General features: G+C 37.6%; 2 protein-coding genes across 2 annotated transcripts; both read right to left on the bottom strand.

Annotated features, from left to right (window-relative positions):
* Window positions 1-227: 227 nt before the first annotated feature.
* Window positions 228-5,308, bottom strand: LOC107570108 (ras-related protein Rab-38-like). The gene is made up of 3 exons (XM_016256306.1): window positions 4,956-5,308; window positions 3,080-3,360; window positions 228-983 (listed from the first exon to the last, which is right to left on the bottom strand). Exons 1-3 carry the CDS (start codon window positions 5,155-5,157, stop codon window positions 831-833), a joined length of 636 nt encoding a protein of 211 aa, XP_016111792.1. The 5' UTR covers window positions 5,158-5,308; the 3' UTR covers window positions 228-830.
* Window positions 5,309-6,047: 739 nt separating this feature from the next.
* Window positions 6,048-14,951, bottom strand: LOC107570111 (dipeptidyl peptidase 1-like). Its single transcript, XM_016256311.1, has 7 exons — window positions 14,624-14,951; window positions 13,418-13,563; window positions 12,633-12,796; window positions 12,329-12,484; window positions 11,950-12,065; window positions 9,681-9,812; window positions 6,048-7,674 (listed from the first exon to the last, which is right to left on the bottom strand). The coding sequence occupies exons 1-7, from the start codon at window positions 14,775-14,777 to the stop codon at window positions 7,175-7,177; spliced, it is 1,368 nt and encodes a 455-aa protein (XP_016111797.1). The 5' UTR covers window positions 14,778-14,951; the 3' UTR covers window positions 6,048-7,174.
* Between the last annotated feature and the right edge of the window lie 1,916 nt (window positions 14,952-16,867).

Below are 16,867 nucleotides of genomic sequence, written 5' to 3'. Positions count from 1 at the left end.
GAGCAGAAATTTAACCGGCACAAGGCTTATTTCTGCCATGGACTAAAAAAAAATTTAAAAGGTAATTGCAACTTTTATCTCACAAGGTACAGTAAAAGTTATATACCATATTTCTAGTGAGCTATTTATGCTTTTTTTGTGAAATGAATAAAGTAACTATTTTCACATTTTGAAGTGTTGCGAATACAAGACATTTACATTTAGACACCATATTAACGCATTTCTTAAATTTTCTTTACTTGGTCTTAAAAGGTCTTACATTTACTTTCAGAAAACTTGCAGAAACCCTGTTTTAGAAACATCTGCAACTGCATGTACCAAAAATATTCAAATTCATTCATATTTTTAAGACCTGCATACATTATTCATGAACATCTAGACTTAAAAGGAAAAATGTTAAGTTTCGCTCTGCTCAGTGGGCAAAAATAAAACGTTTTTAATTTGGTGGTTTTGCTTATTCAGCCCATTTCTGTTAGTCAGTAAAAATATGAATTAACAGCAAAGCAGGTCAGTAAAATGATAATAAAATGAAAGAATGGATGGTTAAATACAGCATTGGCCTTTTGGGGTTTTGATTCTGCAGGAACCTGAAGTTCTCGTGAAGTTCTGCAGATGGATTTCTCACTGCTTTCTCTTAAAACATTTTTTGCTCTGCAGAGTGTTCGATAAGTTTTGTTACCATGGAAACAGAGACACGGTCGCCTCTCCGGCACTGACACAGATAAACAGAGACGACAGGAGATGTGAATGAGATGAGAAGAGAAGACACGTGATGAAGACTTGAAAGAGCCAGGATGAGGTTGAATGGAGAAGCGCTCCTCTGGAGATCTTCAGGACCTGAAACACGCAGAACAGGTTCCTCCGCGGCTGGACTCCTGCTGTGGCGAGATGGTGTCTGCAACCTCTGACTGCAGCAGATCATTCTCATTAGCTATAATGTGCTTCACCAGACAGTGCGCAGCCTCATCTATATTAATATTCTCCTGTAGAGAGAGAGAGAGAGAGAGAGAGAGAGTGATAGTACCTTTCCTGTCAGTGTTCACACACCTCGTCTCTGGCTGTGACTGCATTAATTAGCTTGTGAAAATTCACGTCGTACTGTAGCCGAAGGACTGAGTCAGCAGAACGTGTGTGAGCGGTTTTGTCTGCTCTAATGATCTTCACACACAAACACACCCGATTCACTACTGATTTACATAGCTCATCCAAAAAATTTGAATTCTGTTATCATTTTCTTCCTTGGAGCACAAAAGGAGAAATCTAACAGCTCATTCACTTTGCATGCACTACTCTTCAAAAGGTTGGGGTCAGTAAGAGTTTATTCAGCGAGGATGCATTAAATTGATCAGTTTGAAGTGACTAAGACATTTATAATTTTACGAAATTTTTCTATCCCAAATGAATGCTGTTCTTTTGAACTTACTATATATCAAAAATCCTGAAAAATAAAATGTATGATAGTTTGCACAAAAAAATGAAGCAGCACAACTGTTTTCAACATTGATAATGATCAGAAATGTTTCTTGAGCAGCAAATCAGCATATTAGAATGATTTCTGAAGATCATGTGACACTGAAGATTCAGCTTTGATCACAGAAATAAATGACATTTTACAGTAAATGCAAATAGGAAACAGTTATTTTAAACTGCAATAATATTTCACATTACGGCATTTACTGTATTTCTGATCAAATAACTGCAGTCTTGGTGAGCAGAAATTTAACCGGCACAAGGCTTATTTCTGCCATGGACTAAAAAAAAATTTAAAAGGTAATTGCAACTTTTATCTCACAATTCTGACTTTTTGTGCAATCTCACAATTCCAAATTTTTTTTTAAAAGTTTCTTGCAATTCTGCCTTTTATTCTCAAAATTGCAAGTTTATACCTCACAATTTTGTTTAGTTTTTTCTGCAATGGAATAAAAAGAAAGAAAATAATTGAGACTTTATCTCTGAAATCAGTTTTTTTTTCTCATAATTGCAAGTTTAACATCTCTATTTTTTTAAATCAGAATTGTGAGAAACAAACTCAGTATTGAGAAAAAAAAGTGTCAAAATTGTGAGATAAGAAGCTGCATTTCCGTTTTTTTTTTTTATCACGACACACAATCATTCATGGATTCTTGTTTACGCCATGTGTAAATGATTCTTTCAACCAATTAAAGGGGTCATATGATGCTGCTAAAAAGAACATTATTTTGTGTATTTGGTGTAATGAAATGTTTATGCGGTTTAAGGTTAAAAAAAAAACATTTTCCACATACTGTACATTATTGTTTCTCCTCTATGCCCCGCCTTTCTGAAACATGTCGATTTTTACAAAACTCAGTCTGAAAAAGTGAGGTGTGCTCTGATTGGCCAGCTATCCAGTGTGTTGTGATTGGCCGAATTCCTCAAGCGTGTGACGAAAATGTTACGTTCCTTACCATATTCTGATGCCTGCGGCAACCACATGTGACGACCCCGGGCTGGACTCCGCTTCGTCCGCGGTGAAAGCAGATCCGGCGATCCACAGCACAAAGTTGAAGTATTTCCTCAGCGACCAGCACGGATCAGCTCCAGGCATGACGAAGCGGATATCGTCCTCTTTTGGAAGACCAAACAATGTAGTTTCGCTTTCACAACGAAGCACACAGCGTCTTCACGACATGGCGGCGGCAACAATACTACAGCGAGAATAAAAGTTATGCCTTCTTTCTTTGCGTGAACATTTGGGCGGTGTTATGCAAATCTTCCCACACAGTGACGTAGACATGTGGGGGCGTGTTAGAACGAGCCGTTTTAGGTAGGCGTGGCTGACTCTTAACTTTTATAAAGAATATCTCTTTGGATTTGAGACTTTAGTCTTTGCAACTTTACAGATCTTCTTTATGCACCAAGAGCTTGTAACACTCCAAAGAGAAAGGAACAATTTAAATCGCATCATATGACCCCTTTAAATCGCAAACCAACAGAATGGAAACTAGATCATACTATGACCTTTCACTCAACCTTTTAACCTCTGTGCACATCACATTGAATATCTGAAGACTCTGCTGGTGATATGAAAGCGGTTTTTAAATGATAATTCATGACGTACCTTGGCTGAAGTTTCAAACCATCCCACAAAGCCGTTCTCCTGGCAGAACTGCTCCATTTTGATGCCATTGTTAGTGAGAACATCTCTGCCCTGATCGCACTTATTGGCGAGCAACACGGCCGCCACGTGTTTGCCGTTGGATAAACTCAACTTGGCGTCAAGATCCTCCTTCCACTTCGTCACCGCCTCGAATGTCGATGGCCGGGTGACGTCAAAAACGATGAAGGCTCCCATGGCCTCTCGATAATACACCCGCGTCATGTTTCCGAAACGCTCCTGGCCTGCAGAAGAAATTGAATCAGAACAAACCGCACAAGAGTCTTCTGTAAACACCAGCTATATAGGTCAAGAAGATACACACATTTCACCGTGACTCCATGGTGATCATAGCAGAACACAAAGACAACAGTGAGAGGTTTATTTTCAGCTGAAGCCTTGGGTGAATGCGAGATAATTTCAGTCTTTCTGCTTTTTCCGAGCCCCGTGATCGTACTTTGAGATTCTTGTACACATTTCCAAGGGTCCGAACTAAAGCCTGGATATCGTTAATGAGGAAAAGCACATTCCAATGGCTCCACTGAGCTCCAGTGAAAAACTTCAAGCTCAGTGCTCAGGATTAGTGTCAGAAGTTACTGGAGCAGTAGAGTGAAGACTGAGAAACTATGAAGAGAGCAATGGAAACGACCCAGCTAACAGAGAATGTTCTAAGAACTCTCTGGCAATGTTCTCTCAAAGTTATGAATAAAAATTCTCAAGAACTTTTGTGGTCTTTAGCAGCATTCTAAAAATGTTAGCACACAACCATTATTTGTGCATTGTTCATGGAATGTTTTTTTTCCCTTCTTTCTGAAACATTGTAGTTGTACATATTTGAAATGTTGCTACTTGTTTCAGAATGTTCAGAGAATATTGAAAAGTAACTCCATAATGTTTGCAAAATTCTAAAATGGAATGTTCTCTTAATGTCTGCATAAACAAGAAAAAAAATTCAACATTTTAAAAAGTGGACCTTTTGAACTTTTAGAGAACATCCAGAAATAATTTCCTCATAACTTAATGGCAAAACGTTCCCTGAACATATTTTTGTTAGCTGGGTAGTGCAGCAACATGAGACGTCCTATAATAAATGAGTCCAACAGCTGAGAAATAGTTGCCATTTACAACAAAAGATGGCATGTTTTCTTTACAATAAAAAGCTTTTCGATATTAAATGGAAAGACATTCAGTCATGTAAACGTTGAGTGCTTAAATAGCCTACCTCTATAATCGAGTTGATTTGGGGGCTTTTTCTTGGGAACGACTAAACCATGACAAATCACGCTCCTCTCTGATGCCCCTGCTCATTTTAATATATTTACAACGACGTTCCTGTTTTCCTTCTGGTTTGTTTAGGTGGAAATCTCCCTCACATGAGCGACGAACACATGACAGGGCGAGCGTGCGTGAGCGACGTTATTCAAGAGACTTGAGAATAAAACAATGCGGCTTCGTAATTACATTACGACACATTTGAATAAGTTTGGTTCACATAACATTATAAAGTTATATAAAGCCTTTATATAAATTATATATAAAATGTTATATATGAAATTGCAAAACTCTAGCCTATATGGGCTTTTTTGGGGTCAGCTTTTAATATCAAAAAGAAAACCAGAAAGCAATAAAATTGAATAATCTGCAAGTTATTCACAACGTTGTGACAAGTTAAGAGTAAAGAAAAATAACGTAAAATACTAGGCACATGTCAATGTCTAAGACTGTAGGCTACATATGACTATACAAATTAATGCATTTATAAAATTGTGTACCTATTATTTATTTAGTAACTTTAAAATCTTAGGCCCAGAAGAATATGTATGGGAAAAAAAAAAATTACCGGCGATGTCCCAGAGTTGTAGTCTGACGGTCTCCTGGTCGAGGTTGAGAACTTTGAGCGCGAAATCCACGCCGATCGTCGCGCGGTAGTTCGGTGAGAAGTTCTGGTGCACGTAGCGCTTGATGATGCTGGTTTTCCCCACACCCAGATCCCCGATCACCAGGATTTTATACAAGTGTTCCTTCAGGTGATGGTTCTGCATGGCTGTGTGAGACGGAGCCGAACATGGACGCGTGATCCGCGGTCAGACTCTGAGGGAAGAAACAGAAACGCCCCGCGGAGAGAAAAGCGCAACTTGTGACTCTTCAGTCGAGCATGAGACCAGAGACGGAGGGGCCTGTTGAAACTCCATCACCATGGTAAGCACAGATGTCGTAAAAGATCAGAATTAAAACTACTGTTCGATTAAACAACAAAAAGCACAAAATACCACCGCTCTGAAGTGTAGTTACCATAGTAGTAGGTGTGAGGATCACGCCCTCAACAACTGGCAAGTTTTCTTCACCAATTACAAAAATGTGCGAAGACTTAAGTGTAAGTTCTATAATAAGTTTACACGGACTATCCAATATACCATGGTAACCATACTTGCTGCCTGTTAAACCTGATACTAAAGCAGTCATCAGTAAAACAAAAACGTTTATCTGTCTAAATGGGGACACAGACTTGATTTGTTTTTATATAGAGGTAACTTAAGTTTCTGCATTGTTTAATGGTTTTTTTTCTTTTCATTCAGATGTGGACATACCTTAAGTAATGTAACTCAACTAGCTCACTTACGTGTACAAATGTGTCCCCAAAATATGGTTAAACGGGTACAAACAGACTTTTGGACATGTATCATGGAACCATGATACCACGGTTTCCTAAAGCAATTGTCCATACCATGTTTAGACCATGGCATGTAGTTAACATCCCAAATGACCAAAGCCCACTTGAATTCTGAGCTGACAGAACTAATATGAAAACCGATTCAAATGGATTCATTTATGGGATAAATACAAATTTGACTTCATGCATTTCTTTCCACTTAGGCTATACAAAAGTGAAGTACACCTGAGGGCAAAAGTACCTTAAAAGCAACTTTATTAAAAATCATGACACACATACAGGTGCAAAAAAGGCAAAAATCTAAGATTGTGATTGGATTCAAATAGTCCCGAGCAGCTTAACGGTTGGCAAAGGACTCAAGTGATTGTTCATTAAAATCACAAGTACTGATTTTCCTGAGAGCAATTGCCAACTTGATATTCTCTAAATACAAATTGACTGTCAATTAAAAGAGTGGTGTAAAAACTGACAAGGCAGAGTGCAAATGTGACCTTCAGAGCTCACATGGATCAATGAAAATCTAAAATCCCTTTTCTTAAAAACACATTATAAGCAGTTGAGCCACATTGCAGCACCTGAAGGCACCCAACTTTCATTAGCACAGATCCAACAAGGAGGGAATTATTTTTTTGAAATGCTGTTTTTGGTCATACACACAATCCTTGTGGAAATCCACATAAACGGAGCAAAAAAAGGACAGAACAACTTTGTGTGTTGAAGTAGAAGATTATGAACAGATGGAGGCAGCAGGTCAGTTGCAACAAAACACGGCACTGCAAATCTAGAGACAAGACCTACAAAAATTAAGATTTTTAGATCAATTTAAAACCATAACTACACTCTAGACAGGGTTGGTTTTGGGTGACAGCAACAACTGAAAGAACAGGTGACCCAAGACAGGCCGAATCAGGAGTTTTCAAGTGGACAGGTGGCTCAGAGAAAGATGATAACTGGGAATTTGAAGAGGCAGAAACTAAAATGGCCTCACCATTATTCCTTAAAGGGCTGCCAAAAAGAACAGTAAAAGGCACAGAAGATTAATAAATTCTCTAGAGGTCAGCAAGAGAAAGTCAAAAGCTATGGAGACAGAGATGATGTCGACTCACATGGAACAAGACCAAGATGACAACCAAAGAGGAGAACCTTGAATCCAAAATTAACTTAGTTTCAAGCTTCATAATGTAAGAAGAATTGGGAAATGAGAGCGAATCAAATCTAAAGAGACTTGTAATTTCACGTTCAAACTGTTTGCTACTAAAAGGGACCTGAAAAGGTCATTTCACAAAAACAAATTAGTTACAACACCGGTTTCCCTTTTTCAGAATTGTGATTATCAAAATACTTCTCCAGGCCGTGCTCGTTTCAATTGACCAATTAGTCTACACTCTCTAAAGTTTGGCGATTGGTGTAGCGGCTACAGCAATGCTCTCAATGGCGCATTCATCTGTTCCTCGACGGATCCTGAAAAACCCATTCTCGCCCCACCCGGTTCCCCAGCTGTTCTTCACGATCCAGTACTTCTCGCCAGTCTTATGGCACTTTCCATACCCCACCAACAGCACGGCGTGATTCGTCAGCTCAAACGGATTGATGGAGTCACGGAGGCCGGTGTGATGGTAGATGCCCTCCTTGTAGTTCATGAAATCTGGGTAGACCTCCAGGGCCACACCCATGGGGCCGTTCCTGACCAGCTCCAGCATCATGGCCGCCTCGCTGCAGCCGCCGTAAAACCCACCCACGTAGTGATAATCAGAGGCGTAGTACCTCGTGCATTTCTCAGGTACTTTGCAGGGAGAATCTTTCCCGGTGTATGGGAAACAATCCTCCTCCACAATGCCAAAGTCCTGGATGTATTTACCAATCAGGTATGGAAAACCTCCATCACAACCTGTACAAAAGACAAAAAAAAATAAAATGAGATTATATATATGTATGTAAATTTGAAATAGACTAAAATCCAAAATGTTAACTTCAGAATATTCAATTAATTGCAACATTTATGGGGGGGGAGAGGGGAGGAACCAGGGTTATTATAGTACCTAAAGAAAATAATAATTGAAATAATTGAAATAAATGTTAACTGAAATAAAATTATAGTAAAACTAGCTAGTTCCTAAGGTAACACTTCTCATTTTCGAAAATAACCAAAAGTACTAAAATAACTAAAACTCAAATACACCAACAACTATATAGACATTTAAAAACAAAAAACCCCTAAAATTACTAATAATAAAAGCAGAAAAATCTAAATATTAAACAAAAAATATATATAGTGCTAGTATGTAGATACAAAAATAACACTGGGAATGACAAAATTGTTGTTTATAATCATAATCTACATAACTTACAATATTTTTATTATAATTTTATATAAAACAATAGTATTATAATCAATTGTATAAAAAGTAAACTGACTTAGATCAGAACAGGGGCGATTCTAGGATTTTCATTTTAGGGGGGCTCAGCCCCCACTGAGGGTATAATAATAATAATAATAATAGCCTAATAAAAAAAAATATATATATATATATATATATATAAATAAATTTAAAAAATTGATTAATAGTCGTATACTAAACTTATTGCAGTATTCCACTGTATTGCATGGATCGGTATAACATTCGAGTACTGAATAAGCCAAATTCAAGTCACACACAACCCGTTTACTGTAGGTTACCAACATAATTTTATAGTTTGCATTTCTAGTATTCCTTCTCAAGTAGGCCTATGCAAACCTCTTTGCCACATGCACTGGAATGCATTATATTGAAAGTTAAATTTTCAAATGAAAATAGCAACATGATCGTTTTATAAAGTATGCGTTCATATGTGCTTCATTTTCGCTGGAGGAAACCGCTGTGGTGTGATGAGGGGTGAACGCAGTGAAAACTTAGGCTACAGTAGATGGGGAACCAACCGATTATTGCTCTCCCATGATATTTTGTAAACTGTATTTATGACAAAACTGCACAGACATTTTATAACAGTATAGGCTATCGATAAACACACACCTTTTCCTCTGTTTCTCGCACGGAGCCGCTGCGGTCTGCTGATTGAAGAACGGAGGAGCCGATCGAAGTATGCTGCCGTTTTCATATTAAATTTTTAAGGGGACTAAGGCGATCACGATTTTGTGTACAGTTTATGGCGATAATCGCAAAATGTTAGGGGGGCTGAGTAGTCATTTAGCTATAGCCCCCCTAAAAATGGCCTAGCGACGCCCATGGATCAGAATAACTTGCAGCTTAGATCAGAAAAATTATAATTCATGATAAAAATAATTCATTTTTTAGCAGCAATAATTTTAGAATATAACAAATAATAATAATAATAAAAGCCATCATATTAAAAACAATAGCATGCATTTATAGAAAAAAAACATTGGTAGCAACAATTTTATAATATAACTACTGTATATAATAAAATGTCACTATTACTAATACAGTTTATCATTAAAAACAATAGCTAAATAAAAAAAATCCCTTTAACATGCTTTAATTTCTCTCCCAATCCATCCTCCCATTACATTTTATAAAGGACAAGTTCACTTAAATGCAATTAAAATGAGAATTTCATCCTGAAACTTTACTCATTTAAAACAACAGCTTAAATAATTAATAATGTAAATAAGTATAAAAAAATTTACATCCCTAAAGAAATAAATCTTTTTAAATCTTATAAAACCAACAGGGAGGAGGAGGAACCCAAAGTCAAACATTTACACAAAGAACCCATTCTGATCTCAATCGGATTGTGTAACCATAATCCTGAGGGTACTGGAAAAGCAAACATTCACAGTTTTATAACTGCTAATACGCAGACAGGCCCTGTGAAGTTCAGCACAGATACTGCTCACATTAAACACTGCCTAAGTGCAGCAACACGTGCTTTTACCTTGAGAATACTGAGAGCAGGACACCACTTGCTGTGGACTGAACACCGGCTGCTGCGTGTTGTTCGTCTGGATTCGGACTCGAGCTTCAAGCATTCCCATAGTGGAGAAAGAGTAACAGCTGCCGCATTGAGCTGGAGAAAGAAAGCGAGGAAATCATTTAAAGATGAAAAATGTCAATTTACAACCTCATTTCCTTGTCTTACAGAACTATCCTTTAATCCTCTCATGCCTCTTCTAATGTGTCTAGAGCATCTGAAGGAGCTCTTAACAAAAGTGAGACACTATCAGGCTCTGAAAGGAACGAGCCACTCCAGACACATCAACCAGTGCTAGAAGAGCCGATCATCTCCTCACTTATTTCAGAGAGAAGCAACCAGCAAGACTATATCAGTTTGTGTTTCTCATCACGACTGACTAGGAAAGATGAGATTGTAAACCCAACAGTAGTATTCAAAAGTCAAATTGTGATTAGAAGCTTAGTGTCAAAGATGGTCAGACATCTTAAGACTAAGAAATAAGAAGGCTTTAAACAGACAAACTAGTGATGAGCCCTGGTTATCTTGCTCATGGGACCACAGACCTTAAACCAAATCACTTCAGGCCAAAAATATCCATTTCCCACAAATGTCTTTAGAATACATGGCTAATTCTGAAATACATTTTAAAACAAGATGGTGTAGTTACTGCATGTACCAGTGGAGGATAACTAGCTCATGCTAACCATTGGGTCCCACTAGTAATGACCCAACAAGACAAAGCGAAAATCAAAAAGCATCAGTGGCATAAATAAATAAAAAGAAAACACCAGTCCATTCTGTTGACTTTATTGCTTTAACTCAGCATTATTGTTCATTTAAAAACGCCACCACATTTGTGGTAATTAAAAAAAAGCTTAATGGAAAAAAAAAGGAAAATAAATTACATGAAAAACTTTCACTTATTTCAGTGTCAAGGCACCATTTATAACTCCTTCAATTTGAATTACAGTAAATGCCAAAACTGAGATAAAAAGAAAAACAAAACTCGCAACTAATAAAAATAAAAAATAAGTTACTAAAATTACAAATAAAATGTCAACTAAAAATATAAAAAGCCAAATCAAAATAATCACTAAATTCTATAATACTAATAACAAAAATGGTCTAAAGGAATCTGGAAAAAACAAAAAACAAAACACTCTGGCTTGTGTATAATTTAAAGGCAATTTGCACCAAGTGAAAATAGCATATTTTCTTAGCGATAGATGCTATTTACACGAAGTGCAAATAGCTATAGATTCTATTTACACCATGTTAAAATAGCAGGATTTTCTGCTATTTATGCTACTTATTGCAAATAGTGGCAATTATCTGCACCTTAGTATTGTAGTACATTATAAAACAGTATGCAATAACTTAAGAGTTTAAGTTTTCATTTTAACTCAAATTATTAAATGGATTCCACCTTATTGGGACAAAAGCCCTCCCTAACCCTACCAGATACTTTTTCAACTTTCTGATTATTTCCTTCATTTTCATTGAAAATAAATGCTTTTCTGATGTAATGTGAAATTTGAAAAGGGAGAAGAAAAAAAAAAGTTCGTCAAAAGGCGGATTCGAACCCGGGTCGATCGCGACAAAATGAATACGACACGTTTTACCATCTGCGCCACTGGAGCTGACGACTGTCTGTTGTAATGTTGACTAGTCCAATCACATGTTGGTGGGCGGCGCTAGTGTAAACAGCCTCTGCCAACGAGGCGGGCTATTTGCACTTAGTGTAAATAGACACTCCGTAATTTAAATTGTAAATATTAAAAGGTTAAATATTAAATATCCATGGGCTCCTCTCCAGAAGCCTTACTTCACAATTATTTGTATTATTATTACTTCTACTACATAATAAAAATTATTATTACACACTTATACAAACAAACAAATAAAAGTACTGTATTAGGTTTGTTGGGGAAATTTCTGTAAAAATAAACAATAGCCAAACACAGACTAGATAAAAAGCTTGTAATTTTCTGGTAGTGTTTCTAGCATCATTTATCAGGCTCTGGTCTATAGCAAGAACAGCTACATCATTCAATAACACACACTTCCTGGATTAGAGTGAAAACAATCAATCGATAGCAGCATATTGAAGCTATTCCCAGGACTCGACTGCAGATGGTAAAGAACACCAAGAGGTTTCTGATATACATCACTTGCTCAACTCGGAGCAATACAGGACAGATTGAAGCAACCATTTGATTGCAGCATTTCCTCTTACTCTCAACACACACACCTTGGTTGCGGACAGGGCTAACATAATTGCCTCCGTTCACGTCTCTCCAGTCCCAGTGTTCTGGAAGACCGGCTGCCATCTTACTGTCTGCAGAAACCATCACAGGCCTTACACGTCTGAGAGAGAGAGAGAGCGAGAGAGAAACTGACATGAAATTGGAGATGACCATTTATCTTCCAAATTAAATGTTGCTGCTCTTAATATTCAGTACACAATATTCTGCAGAAGAAGAACCACCTATGCAGTTAACTACTTTTACTGTAAAATGCTTCTAACTAAATCACACCAGACATTTATGAACTCCAATAACTCAAGTCTAAAGGCATCAGTTATTTATATTTCACAAAAGCCCTGACTGCACCAGTTAAAGTGAGCGTACCGTGGTATACGAGAGGCATGTCCTCCTGATCTTCTCAGCATCTCCTGTATGGTGAGGGTCTCATGGAGACTGTATGTTGTCGCTTTCCAAGACTTCTGAACTGAGTTTATTTGATCCACAAACCCCATGTCGTTTGTGTATGGCAGCTTCATGAGCCTAGAGATCAAAGGTTTGTTATCATGAAACCCAATAAATGCATCAATCACTCAAGGTTGATGATCACATGAGATCTTATCAAGATATAGAGAGCAATTAAAGGACAATCGATTCACAAGTGAGAAACACAAACTGCTGACACACTTACAGTTTGTGTTGGAATCCAAGAATGTGATTGTGGTCGATTCGGGGTTGGATGGGCTGCACTTTCTTCCCAGTGAAACAGCCCCAGTTATTCCCCAAAACATCATGAACCCAACCGGGCAGCGTCTGATCGCAGTAACTGGTCACCTCTGAACCCTGCTGAGAATACTAGACACACACAGAGAAAAAGAAATACTCAATGCAATAACATTACTGTTAAAGCACATTTATTATGAATAGATTTAAGCATTTTATGTGATTCCCAAACAACATCATGTGATCTTTTTAATACTAGGGTTATGCAAAACTACATAAATAGTCTAATTCTAAAATCATTCATAAAAATGTATATGAAGGGCAAAGTCTTCATATTTGGTTGATTTCTTATTGTTTGAACGCGGTGTTGTTATTGTTAACTAAAATAAATCAACATTTTCTTGTTTTTGGTAGATTAAATAAAACACTTGTTTAAAAAGTTGCCTTGGAAACTACTGTAAGTTTAAGTTGAAGTACTAAAATGGCAAAGCAAAAAAAAAAAAAAAACCCACTAATTCCAAATACTACTAAATACCATAATAGTATTAATACTAAAATAACACAGGATCTCACAAAAAAATAAATAAAAATTGCATGTGTAAAATCATCCCACATTTATTGAGCTAGACACCAGTACAATAAAGAACAGAAACACAAAAGAGTTGATGTCAGAATTTCCCTTCTGTTATAAAAGTCACAGTCATCTGACCAGCCATGTGCCGTTACCGAGACTAAAAGGGTCTCATCACTTACCTTGAAAAACCCAAACCACTTGTAGTCATTGATCACTACTTCAAAGCCCTGGTTATAGATGAGAGTGAAGAAGCCAGTGTGACCGAGATCATCCACAGCTACAGACAGTTTCTGCAGGTCCACGGTCACCGTTTTCACAGACTTTCCTGTTTAAAAGTCAATGGAGTTTAATTTAGAAACTTAAGGAAGTAGCTTTGGTGATATGCAAACACAATGGCTGCAATTCAATACCTGCCTATATATAGCATTCTGTACATCATATGTGCTTTTGAATGTTCAGATGCGCCTATGATGACCACAAATGCTGCCTATGAAGGCAGTTCACTCGGTTTCTAAAACAAAGCCAACATCTACAATAGGAAAAAGAAACTATATACACACAATATAAACCAAAAATGACAATTAAGTTCACACTTTTGTATTCTCAGTCAGAATTAAAGTAGTAATATAGTATTGTTAATTAAGATAAGCATGCTCCAATGAACTGACATTAACAAAAACACTACATTAATATCGTACAACCATGTTTTTGACATGGTATAACTTTGGAGTAACTTGGAAATACCATGGCATTTGAACAGTAATCGCTCAGTCAGTAGCATGGTAAATGTCAAAGTATACTAACGAAGCTGCTTTTGAATGTTCAAATGCATCTTTGATGCCTTCATAGACAACATTTCTGGGCAGTTTACTAGGTTTTAAAACACACCCAACATATACAATGTGGAAAGGAAACACTACATACAATATTTATCAAAAATAACAATCAAGTTTACTGTTGTACTCAGACAGCATTAGTCATACAATGTTGTTAATTAGGAAAAAAATATTCTCTAATGGACTGACACCAACAAAATACTACTATGACTACTACAACCATGTTTTTTTGACTTGGAGTAACTTGGAAATACTATGGTATACGAACACGGTGATCATTCAGTAACATGGTAAATATCAAACAAAAGTATAATGGCAATGCTAATCATTGTACAATCATGGTACGACCACAGTACCAGTGTTATTAAGAGTATCCAAAAAGTACATCCTTAACGCATCATTTTAGTAGAACACCTATAATCAGGTCTATTATATTAAAAAGAGGCACAGATGTTCAGCTGAAGACCTCAGCGTGAAACCGAAAGTAAAACTGATCTTCCGTGTGGAAGACAAAAGCGCACTGATTCAGATAGTGTGACCTGGTCTGACCTGTGCTAGAGCAGTTGATGGTTCGATCGTGACCCACATTATACACGCTGAAGATCCAGGTGCCCAGCAGGTCCTCATAGGTGCAGTTGGCCGGAGTGTCGGCCGCAGACCCGCCGATGAACGCCAACAAAACAATGACGGCGAGCGCACGCATCCTTACGACAACAGACAGACAGCGATATATAACGGGAGTGATTGCTGACCAGACGCAAGGATACAAATGCGTGTCCCTCTCGTCCTTCCGCGCACCTGCGGCACTGAAACTGTTGTCCAGCCGCGTGCTAATGAACTTATACAGCGACGATCATATGACACGAATCACATGATATGCCAGTGCGCGCGCAGAAGTAATACTATCACACCGACAAAAACACATTCATCATGCAAACATGCGCATTTGATTCTATCACACACAATAATTAACTCTTATGACAAACATGCATTAACTCAGTCACATAAGTACATGCATTGATCACAAACCCATTCATCACACGAACAGACAAACATTTGGCCATGCACACATTATTTACAGTGACACATTACTCAATCAGAACAATGTAGCCTACATGTTACAAAAACAACAATCATGGTTTAAATCAGAAATACATTAGAGTGCATTGCAAATGCCGTGTTATGTTGAATTTAAATTTTAATGATGTTTTCAACAAATGTGTCTCCGCAGTAGGCCTATCACTGCATTAGAAACATGCGATCCCTTGGAGACGGATCTTTAGTGAAGTGAAAATTTAGAGTCATGGCCTGAGTTACACTTCTGTCGGGATTTTATAACCGCTTTATCAGCAAAACAGAAATACGTGCTAGTGAGGATTTATTCATTTCACTTATGTTTTGAGGATTGTAAATGAAAGTGTCAGCACTTTGCTTAAACATTTTGCTCTTTTACAGTAGGTCGCTGTTACCATTTTATGCATAAGTTACACAACATTTTGTGTTAAAGCATTAAGTTGCAGTATTCTTAATATCGTTTCACATTACACTTAGGAACAGTTAACATGAAAATTGAAAATGCATTCATCCTCAGGCCATCCAAGATGTAGATGAGTATGTTTCTTCATCAGAGCACATTAGGAGAAATTTAACATTACGTCACTTGCTCAGCAATGGATGCTCTGGAGTGAAAGTGTGCCGTCAGAATGAGAGTCCAAACAGCTGATAAAAACATCACAATAATCCACAAGTAATCCATACCACTCCAGTCCATCAGTTAACATCTGGAGAAGTGAAAAGCTGCGTATTTATAAAGAAAAAAATCATAATAAAGAAACCGTTGCTTCCATAATCCATAATAATGCTTCTTCAAGTGAATTCACCCATTCACTGCAGAGGATCCATTGGTGAACAAGTGATGTAATGCTACATTTCTCCAAATCTGATGAAGAAACAAACTCATCTACATCGTGGATGGACTGAGGCTGAGTAAAGTTTCATCTGTAAGGGTCAGACTCTCATACTCACAATTCAATTTAAACTTACTAATGTTGCAGTTTCTACTGAAGCCAGTGAAAATCAATCACAAACTTGTCAATGCTTGCCTCATTAAACATGCATGTGCTTTGAACCGTTCCAGGAACATTCACATGCAAGTTTCAGCACCTGATGGTTGAAAAACAGTGTGGAAAAACCCAACAGATTTTCAGTACGATAAAAAAGAACATATAATTGCCAGGCTGCAGAATGTAGCTTTTGCAAACACACACACACACACTAAATCATTAAGACTTTAAGCACCATAACACACATTTTGACCTTTGGGAACAGTAATGTACCCCACTGCTGTATGAGTGAAAACTTCCTCGCCCCATTAGTGGTTTAAACATCTAATGATGCAGTAAGCAACTAAATATATGGAGCCAACAAACAGTGCCTGTGTTTTTTTTTTCCTAAATGCTATTGGCTGATTTAATTTAGAGCTTTTTAAGACAGAAAAGGCCATCTGACGTCCCCCTCTGAGCTCAGCTGTCTCTTCGAACAACCTGGTGCATTTAACGAGCCTCATTAACCAATCAGAACGGAGCGGGGTGGGGGAAGACAAAGAGGAGCAATTACCACAACGACTATGATTCGCACACTCCATCCTAACAGCCCAGAATTGAAAGCGCAGAACACTGAAATGCACAGGAATTAGTCACTCTGACTATTTAGATGTACAGCACTGCCAGTGTGTGTGTGTGAAGACAGCGAGAAACAGAAGGAAGTGAGAGTTCGAGTGCGTCCACTTTAAAA

This window comes from Sinocyclocheilus grahami, unplaced genomic scaffold, assembly GCF_001515645.1.
Source record: "Sinocyclocheilus grahami isolate Dianchi unplaced genomic scaffold, SAMN03320097.WGS_v1.1 scaffold1416.1, whole genome shotgun sequence".
NCBI classification, from domain to species: domain Eukaryota; kingdom Metazoa; phylum Chordata; class Actinopteri; order Cypriniformes; family Cyprinidae; genus Sinocyclocheilus; species Sinocyclocheilus grahami.
The sequence above is the reverse complement of the archived record's forward strand: the minus strand, read 5'-3'. Positions and strand labels throughout refer to the sequence as shown.

What these genes read in the sequence shown, in the direction of transcription:
- LOC107570108 (XM_016256306.1), bottom strand. Translation starts at nt 5,157, where the DNA reads ATGCAGAACCATCACCTGAAGGAACACTTGTATAAAATCCTGGTGATC. An exon ending in ACAACTCTGGGACATCGCCG is followed by an intron (nt 3,361 to 4,955) that starts GTAATTTTTTTT and finishes TTTCTTCTGCAG; the next exon opens with GCCAGGAGCGTTTCGGAAAC. An exon ending in GGTTTGAAACTTCAGCCAAG is followed by an intron (nt 984 to 3,079) that starts GTACGTCATGAA and finishes CTCTCTCTACAG; the next exon opens with GAGAATATTAATATAGATGA.
- LOC107570111 (XM_016256311.1), bottom strand. Translation starts at nt 14,777, where the DNA reads ATGCGTGCGCTCGCCGTCATTGTTTTGTTGGCGTTCATCGGCGGGTCT. An exon ending in CATGCCTCTCGTATACCACG is followed by an intron (nt 12,066 to 12,328) that starts GTACGCTCACTT and finishes TCTCTCTCTCAG; the next exon opens with ACGTGTAAGGCCTGTGATGG. An exon ending in TAGCCCTGTCCGCAACCAAG is followed by an intron (nt 9,813 to 11,949) that starts GTGTGTGTGTTG and finishes TTCTTTCTCCAG; the next exon opens with CTCAATGCGGCAGCTGTTAC.